General features: G+C 34.7%; 2 protein-coding genes across 3 annotated transcripts; both read right to left on the bottom strand.

Moving 5' to 3' along the window:
* Positions 1-240: 240 nt before the first annotated feature.
* On the bottom strand, positions 241-3,523 carry LOC131613880 (organelle RRM domain-containing protein 1, chloroplastic-like). Of its 2 annotated transcripts, XM_058885525.1 has the most exons (9): positions 3,137-3,523; positions 2,952-3,049; positions 2,802-2,867; positions 1,520-1,609; positions 1,242-1,310; positions 1,021-1,127; positions 760-867; positions 633-654; positions 241-546 (listed from the first exon to the last, which is right to left on the bottom strand). In XM_058885525.1, exons 1-7 carry the CDS (start codon positions 3,478-3,480, stop codon positions 781-783), a joined length of 861 nt encoding a protein of 286 aa, XP_058741508.1. In that variant the 5' UTR covers positions 3,481-3,523; the 3' UTR covers positions 241-546; positions 633-654; positions 760-780. The 2 variants fall into 2 exon arrangements, with proteins under 2 accessions (XP_058741508.1, XP_058741504.1); XM_058885521.1 differs by having other exon boundaries at positions 241-654.
* A 1,519-nt stretch (positions 3,524-5,042) lies between these two features.
* On the bottom strand, positions 5,043-7,687 carry LOC131613873 (uncharacterized). The gene is made up of 11 exons (XM_058885515.1): positions 7,447-7,687; positions 7,122-7,233; positions 6,804-7,039; positions 6,482-6,730; positions 6,316-6,402; positions 6,162-6,242; positions 6,039-6,071; positions 5,727-5,780; positions 5,517-5,637; positions 5,348-5,418; positions 5,043-5,257 (listed from the first exon to the last, which is right to left on the bottom strand). The coding sequence occupies exons 1-11, from the start codon at positions 7,627-7,629 to the stop codon at positions 5,159-5,161; spliced, it is 1,326 nt and encodes a 441-aa protein (XP_058741498.1). The 5' UTR covers positions 7,630-7,687; the 3' UTR covers positions 5,043-5,158.
* Between the last annotated feature and the right edge of the window lie 1,583 nt (positions 7,688-9,270).

Raw genomic sequence — 9,270 nt, 5'->3', positions numbered from 1 at the left:
AACATCAACTGCCTTGGCGTTTTATTGGATATTTCATCACTATTTTGAGAGCTCGTGAGCACGGTGGAGCTCACTCTCCTGCTAGAAATTTATTATTGCAATGATTGTATCTCATAATTTAAGAGAATATGATTGTGTATTCTTTACACAGTAGCAGAGTTTGTTCACAGGATTCTTGTTAGTAGCACCAACATATCTGAGCATTTTCAAAGAAAGTAAGTACTAATTAATCAAAGAGAATTAAGTATCACAATTCTCATGTAAGCATACATAATAATTAAGCAAAGAGAATATGGAGATTTAGACCAAATGGCTTTACATTTGGTAAATTTTGTTTTCTTCAAACACCTATCTCAACCAACATTGTGCTCAAACTTCAACTGATTTCTATAATGTCCAAAGGTATAACAATAAGAATCCAGACCCCCAAACTTCTATCATCTTTTCAGTACCTTAAAACAAGGCCAGCTGCCATGCCAATGGAGGCTACAATACCGCTAGTCTGTCCATTGCAGCATGCTTAATCAAACACAACCAGTAGGAAACCTGGAAAATATGTCCGCTTCCCTGAAGCATATCTAGTTATAACTACCGTAAACTTCTCCTGAGAATATTATGGCAGCGTAACATACCTGCTTGCATTGTTGTCTTGCCCTGACACCAAGAGGTTGACATGATTACCAAAGTAAGACCATAGATACATAAAAATCTAATAGAACGGAGTTCGTTCGACAGAGCTGGTGAGTAATAAGCAAATACCTTACAGACTTTGTTTTCTTATCAAGCAGATGGTCTGGCGCGACCTTTGTTGTATCTTGCCGGGGTAGTCTTGGCAGCATCTACCACTATCATCCAGCCGTTAATAATCTGCACTCAGAATAAAATTGTTATAGACTACCAAACTTCTTTTTATTACAAGTTATAAGCTCGCATTTTTTTGCTTTCTCCATGAGCACGCCGAAGCAGAACCAACGCAAAACAAAGTTGCATTTTTCATGCAAGAAAGAAAGATGGATCTACCTTTCCATTCATCTCTTTGAGTGCGGCACTTGCAGCCTCTTCTGTGGCATATTCAATAAATGCATAACCCTTTGACCTTTTTGAAATTTTATCTATGATTACTTTAACTGTCAAACATAACCATTTGTTTATTAGAAAAAGCAGAACAAAACTGTAGTTCTTCCTTCGGACAGTAAATAGTGATAGCGGGAAAGTAAAACAATATATAATATTGAAATCACCTTCAACAAGCTCACCAAAGCCTTCAAATGCAGCACGTAAGGTTTTCTCAGATGTATAAAATGATAGCCCTGTTCAAGAGATAAATAACTCTCAAATACTACTGAATCATCATATGCAGTAAAAATATGCTCGCCCAAATAATAATTTATGTTTCTATTGACAAAGTGGTTCAAACACAATTTTAGATAGCCATATGAACATCTAATAAACATGAGATAAAAGTTAAAACACGGTCTATAGCACCTTAGAATGAATCTTGCACGCGCGCATAGCATACCTGTCACAAAAAGTTTCTTTGTTTTTACAGAAGTTTCCTGAGTTTCTTCCAAAGAATTAGGCACATTCAGTCTATTTTCCAAGTTTCTACCTGAACATATGTAATTGATAGGAAATCAAAGAAAAAAATGTCATATGGCTAACATAAGAAAGTAGAAAATCAAGAACAAACAAAATTCAATGTCGGTGGAAATCGTATCGTCAGTGAATTAAAACTTGGAAGAAAACTGATGGAACTACTATTTCACATGTATACATAGTCAATAATGTTCAGTTAGGTCTGTAATGCATAAACATGTGCTAGAATCATTGAAAAAACAGATGAAACTAGTAAGTTATGTTTTGTTTCTGGTATATTTAGGATTCCAGGATCCAAACATGCAAAATTAGTGTTCCAACTCTATATTTTTAATTCACAGAGTGGCTTAAGCGTACACGAGTTTTAACAGATAGACTTGTCTATTCTATGATACAAATGAGGTAAAGGCTATGATAGTTCCAATTTATTTACTGCAAAAAGACCATTCAATACAAACAAGCAACTATATCCCTAGGTGAGATCAGCCAAAACCAAAGAAAACCAACACAAAGAGCTCATTACAACTATAAAGAGCTCGCCAATGAAATACTCAGTCTGTTCCAATGAAAACTGTCGATTTAGCATACAAAAAAATCTTTAAAATTAGTGTTGTTTTGCTTTTCCAATGAGGCATTAATTATTTCTTTCCCAATCCTACCCATAAATTAATGTATGTGCACACAACTTGCAAGTGATACTACACTATACATTAATAGTTTTTCTTAATCTCTGGAAAAAACCTAACCAAGAACGTGGTTAGGGGTGGCAAATGGGCATGCTCACCCCGCAAACAAATGAAGCGGGGAGGGCATTGTGTAGGGTGTGGGCCTAAAAATTTGACCCGCCCCGGAAAAAAATGAGGGCGGATCTACGGGCACTCACCTTTAAAACCTAAAAATTGCAAAAACTTGTGTTAATGTTATGTGCCCGCAAAAAAACAGGAAGGACATATTAGAGGGTACGGGTCTAAAACCTTAACCTTCCCCGCAAGAAAGTTCGGGAAAAACAGACATGCCCGGCAGGCCAGACCCGTTTTGCCACACCTAACCGCGGTTTGAACCGGAGGGAATATATACTAATGCAAAATATCATCCAAGACACAAGAACACAAATCACACATGCCACATAACATATCCTGAGGCAAAATCATAGTATTATCAAAAAGCTCCCAAAGGTAAAAAAAGCAGGGAATTTACTTGCAAACCTTCATAATTCTTATTTTCAGACTCAAAATTGTGGTCTGGCTGAACTGACAAGACACCAGGAACACCTGCACCACAACAAGCCTTTCAAATTTCATTCAATTTGGCAATTTGAACTATGAAACAAAAGGTTAAAAACCCACAAGACTAACCAGCTAACTCATGTGCACAGTCCTCATCAATTTCACAACAAAACCCAAAGTTGGTTTTCCAAGAAACATGATATAAACACATCTGTGCATCTTTTTCACTGCACACACCATTTTCATCTAGTCTTTTAGTGAAAACTATAAACCTAATGAAAAATATTAGATAAAGTAGAGTTGAGTTTCCTTACTTTCCCATAACCTTTGTCAAAATTTGAGCATAATGATCAACAATCTGAGCTTTGGAAACAACACCAACAGCAGGCTTATCCATTCTAACAATCCAATGCTTTGAATTTCCCGCAGGGAACAACATATCGGTTTGTGAAATGGATGGTTGGGTATTCGTTGCTGAGATTCTGGTAAAAGAGGAATTACATGAAATGGAAAAAGAAGAAGATGATGAAAGAATGGTTTTGTTGGGTAGTGTTGTGGTTAATGGAAGATGGTGAATTGGTTGTTTGAGAGAGGGAAAGGTTTGAGATTTGGTGAATGTGAAGGAGAGAGACAGAAGTTCCATGTTTGTATATGACATTACTATGGTTATTTTTCAGTGTTTGAGTTCTAGGGAGTGGATTCTATCATGTTGGAGAAATACCCCCCTCTTTTTAAATTTGCAATAATATGATTTTTTTTTTTTATTTGTTTATTGGCTTAATTGTATTTTTTTTTTAGTTTTAATGTTTAGTTCTATTGGAGAGAGAAAATTGTTGAATCACTAAATTGTTCACGGCATGTTCCCTCTCATTTTGAATGCTTGAAGAAGGAGACTGAACATATATAACTTTTTGGTTGTTTTTATCATTATTGTTTCGGTTGTTAAAAAAAATGTGGTTGGACTTAATTCAACTCTACAAAATCGATTTGTAGGATGAGGACTATCCTCACTTATAAAGATATGTTTAGGCCATATATTATATGATGTGGGACACTTAACACAATCTATTACGCCTAAGACTGACGTAGAAATAAATGGTAGTTGGACTTATAACAGAAACCTGATAGCGGGCAAAGGAGTAGCAAGTGCTAAGGCTCAAAGAAAAACACAAGTTTGCAAGCGACGAACTTGTTAGAAATGTTTTGGAATCCACAGAGAAAGTACTTGAATTTTATTATGATTAAAGTTAACCTTGACGGACACACCCAAAGGTGTTTGAATACATAAAAAGAAACCCTAATGGACTATTAATCTAAAACAGGAATAAAATAGAAAAAGAAATCTTAATAGACTTTTTAACCAAACATAAATAAAATAGAAAATTGCATAAAATATTAAAATATTGTATTTGGGCCTAAAACAAACTCGGATGTCTTAAAAGGCCTATATCGTAAACCTGTTTTTATCCGAAAAGGTATAATAATAGTCATTCTAATATCGGGTGTCAAACATGCACAATTTCTGTCAAACCTTTTAGACGCGTGACTTATTCTTTGATACGGTAAGGGGTGTCACTCTATATATACTCTTTCAAAAGACTATCACCAACCAATGTAGAATTTGGGATCTTTCCAATACATCCCTTGCGCCCAACACTCTTTGTGAGCTTGGTGCGTGGATTTAAACGATGGGCGCCCCAAGGTCTGATCGATAAGCTCTGATACCATGTTAAAAATGTGGTTGGGTTTAACTCAACCTCACATAACTGGCTTGTTGAGTGAGGATTGCCCTCAGTTATAAAGATATGTTCAGGTATATATCATCTGATGTGGGACTGTTAACAAGTTTTAGTATTGGTAATGTATATCGTTCTTTTGCCTCGTAGTAGATTCTAGTATTAGTCATGTACAACATTTGTTTTCCTTTCTCTTAGTTGTGATTTGGTTATGTTTGATTTAGTTTGATGTGGTTCAATTTAGATTGATTATATTTGATGTTGTATTTCTTTATAGTTTCTTCTGTTTAGTTACTCTTCTTTAGATGTTTCTTCTTCTGCTTGATTTGGATTGGTTTCCTCTCTTGGATGTTTCACTTAAAAAATAATCTAAAATTTGGTAAATTAAAAATTATTATACTCAATCATAAATCAATTTCAACTTTACATAATCATTGATATTTATTGTCCTCAAGTCAAGGCATAGTTCAGGTTGAGAATGAGGTAACATAGGATACAAACAATTAATATTTTCCTTAAAAAACAAACAAATTTAATCTTCAATATATGGCAATGTCCAACAGAAATTTGAGGCTAAGGATGCCTTAATTACATATCTAATTAGTTATAATTCAGAAGAGGGTCCTCTGGGTTTCCTTCCAACTCATTACTTGAATGAGGATTAGGATTTAACATGCAAGCAAAAACCAAAGAAATTATCTGAAAAAATTGAAAACATTTCAAAGTTAATAGAGACAAAAAAATAAAACTACTACATATTCATGTGAAGACAGAAATTAGATATCTTACCATGCATATAGATGCACATATAATGCTAAAACCTTTACATTCAAATGGAGCATTGCTAGATAAAAACAGTGCTGAAAAAAATGAAACAAGAATTATTAAGCATTCTCATTTGTAAGTAAAATTTCTAATGAGAAAAAGCTATCTTTAGCTTTAATATTAATCCACTCACAAGTTAAAGGACTCATAGCAATGGGTGATAGTAAATCAGATATTGATTGTGCACCAGCAATAAAAGTTTGTGCTTTTCCCTGATTGGTTGAGCTTGATGCTTTTGAAATAATGGCATAGGTCTACATCATAAGAAATTAATGATTTTATTGTAACTATAAAAGTGGATTATAATTTAATCACTTGTGAGAAAAATTAATCTAAGACTCACAGAAGGTTTCACTAGAACATAGATTATGCCAAAAGAGGCACTTAAGTATGGTACCTGCATAAGTATAAGGACGTTGAACAAACATAAATCATAAACATCGAAAGTAAACTGTGAAGCACAGACACCATAAACACGACGCTGATATTGACACATACACTGATAATAACTTGAAAAAATAAATTAATTAAATGTAATTATAAGTGTCGGTGTCGGTTTCAGACATCAACACAGACACACTTTTTTTTCCAGAGATGTCGGTGATAGAGAAGAAAGTAAAACTTCTTATAGGAAGTTATCAATTTTACTTCTTACCCAAGGGGCCCATGCTAAACCAGAAAGCAAAGCCTACAAAAAAAAGTATGAAGAGAACTAAGGTATAAGTGATTTTGGCTTTAGGAAGCATGTAAGATGAAAAGAAAAGAAAGATAAACTTACATATGCTATTGATGCAAGTAAGGCAGAACATAGAATCACTTTCTCTCCAACCAAAGGATTAAGTATTGGAAGCAACACAATCTGGAAATCAGTTAACAGTAAGTACTTAAAATAAGCCAAATTAAATTCATCATAGCTATAAAAGGTAATATACCTGAGAAAAGATTGAACCGATTCCGACCATCATCAGAAGTTCCGAGAATTGATTTTTGTTAAAACCGAAAACAGCTTTCAAATAGTACTGCATAGGAATTAATTACTTGACTGTCAAGTTATGAGAGATTTTTCATTTAAGTATAAGCAAAAAGTTGGAAACATACCAGCAAAACACTGGCTATGGCAGACATTCCCAACTCATAAAAGAAAGAAACAAGAGCCATGCCTCTTAATGTTGGACTGAAGATTACAATTTCCGCGGCAGTTCTCATAGATTTGTATCTTCGTTTAACAACGCTAACAACTTTATTACCAAAGCCTATCTCATGATTCTTTCTTGGATTCATTTTCACAGTTTCATCTAGGAAAAGATGCATGTAAATTGGACAAAAGGTCAATAGCGCTATTGAAACCTGAAATTGATAAACCATAATTACGATTCATAATCAAACATCAAGACGAAACTGAGTGAACAAAGATTAGTACCACAAAAATGTAGTTTTGAGGAAGAAATCGAGCCAAGACGTTCCCGAGAACATGTGAAGCGGAAAACAGACCAGTGATCCAACTAAATACCGCTGCTCTTTTATTTTCGTTAACAACATCTGCTACATACGCGACAGAAATGCAGAAAATACTTCCTTGACTGATTATATATGAAAATGTCCGAGTCACGTAGTAGGCGTATACAAACTCCTCGGATTGATTCCAAGCAAGTAAAGCTGAAACAATCAACAAAGTTAAGGATAGTTCAATACTAAACATCATCAAGATATTAATTACACTAAGCAAAATTGTAATTACCAAAAGGAATTATAGTTGTGGACATGGTAACAAGGAGTAAAGGTTTGCGGCCGTGTTCGTCGGAAAGCTGGCCTAGAAGTGGAAGAGCCACCATCTTGAAAATTCCAACAATCTAGAAAGAAAGAAAATACATTAAAGATTACTAATGTTGGTTGGTTGAGTTGATGATATAATACATATGTATGCTGTTGGAAGCTAGCTACACTGATATAGTAACAAATATTTTATGAGGCTTTATCTATCTATGGTTTAACCAAGATAAATTTTGAGTTCTTTTTGGTAGCACGTCTTGCACGCTCTGAAAGACGGCTCAATATGTATATACCGTTTGTTGAAGGCCATTGATGTAGATGACTTTGGAGCAAGTTGATTGTTGAGGACACAAAGAAGTGGTTGTAACATCAACAAGAACAGAAACTGTCATTTCTTCAGCAATCCAATGGATGCTGAGTGGAAGTAGCAAGTGAAATAAAGGCCTTAGCTCAAAGAAACCGCTCCACCACGACATGTTTATTAATTCTTAATTTGAATTAATCATATGTTTGTACTTGAGTTATCTTGGTAATTTGGACATTAATCACTTTAAAGATCACTAAGCATGCATGAGTATTTATAGTGCAGGAAGAAAAGATCAACAAGATAGAGGAATAATGGTTGTCCATTTAAGTGACACTCAGCGTCTGGAATCTACGACATTCCACTTTAAAAAGTGAAATTGTGTTTATTAAACAACTAACTGAAAATAGGAAAAAGGGATGATGCATAGACAGTGTAAAATAATTTTACATTGTCAACCAATCACGGCTATGAATTCCACTAAATCAAACTGTAACTTTTAAATCGTTTATATGACATAAAAAACCATATATTTTTATTGTACGATAGTGTGCATCTCTTTTAAACTCATAAAAATAATCTTATAAATATCAAGAAAAAAAAAAGTCATGATGAGGGAATAATTAAACTCTTAATTAATTGCATATAAGCAATAAACATGCTGCCTTACATATGTTCACAAATTCTAAATTTGCATCTCTCCAGTGGCATGGCTGCGCCTGCATACATTGGATGTGGCATGAAAATAGCTTGTCCTTCTATTTCTTTCGCATTACTTACACATGTGCAATTTTATTTCTAAAGTTTGAAATATTCATGTTATTGGTGCTCCTTTTTCTTCTAAAATGCTTGACATCAAAATCTCTCATTCACTAAATATTGAGAAGTGAAGATATATAATTCACTTGAACACATGAAATGTTATTACACTTCTGTGAGATATTGGATCAAACTCTAGTATGGCCGAAGGGTAGCTTCTTGGTTCGACAGGGTTAAGCATGAAGTCGAAGGTTGTTCACATGCTTGTGTCGAAGATGCTAGGGTTGTTAGCATGTTAAATTAGGTTTTAGTGTTTAAACCCTAATTTGTTAAGTAAGCTTGTTTATTAAGTTGGCTTGTGTAATGGACCTTGTGGAAAAAGCCTATTAGTTAGTATGTTAGGTTTTATTATAAATAGCATACTAGTCTATCATCATTGTTAAGCTGCAAATCCTAATTTAGGGTGAGAGAGGTTATTTGTTATTCTTGTAAACTTGTAATCTTGTTCTAAGAGAAAGTGAAACAATAGCATTTATAACCAATTATTGTGTTCCTCTTCTTCCTTGTCCTTTATTCATCCCTTATTTTATACTTTGTTCGTGGCATTGAATTCACAACAAATTGGTGCGGTGAACGTGGAGAAGATGCCTTCAACAAAGTATGAGATTGAAAAGTTCACCGGAGTGAATGATTTCGGTCTGTGGCGCTTGAAGATGAAAGCCCTTCTGGTTCAGCAGGGTTGTTTGGAAGCGTTGAAGGGAGAGGCAGCCATGAATGCAGAATTGACGGCAGCGGAGAAGACGAATATGATCGAGAAAGCACACAGCGCAATTTTGTTGAGCCTTGGTGATAAGGTTCTCCGGCAGGTATCAAAGGAGACGACGGCATCAGGGTTATGGGTGAAACTTGAAAGTTTGTATATGACCAAATCGCTGGTAAATCGACTCTACCTGAAGCAAGGTTTGTATTCATTCAAGATGATTGAAGACAAAGTATTGGCTGAGCAGTTGGATATGTTCAACAAGCTGATTCTTAATCTTGAAAATATTGATGT

Source organism: Vicia villosa, linkage group LG1 (assembly GCF_029867415.1).
Source record: "Vicia villosa cultivar HV-30 ecotype Madison, WI linkage group LG1, Vvil1.0, whole genome shotgun sequence".
Lineage (NCBI taxonomy): Eukaryota > Viridiplantae > Streptophyta > Magnoliopsida > Fabales > Fabaceae > Vicia > Vicia villosa.
Note: the sequence above shows the minus strand (reverse complement) of the source record. Positions and strands in the feature narration are given on the sequence as shown.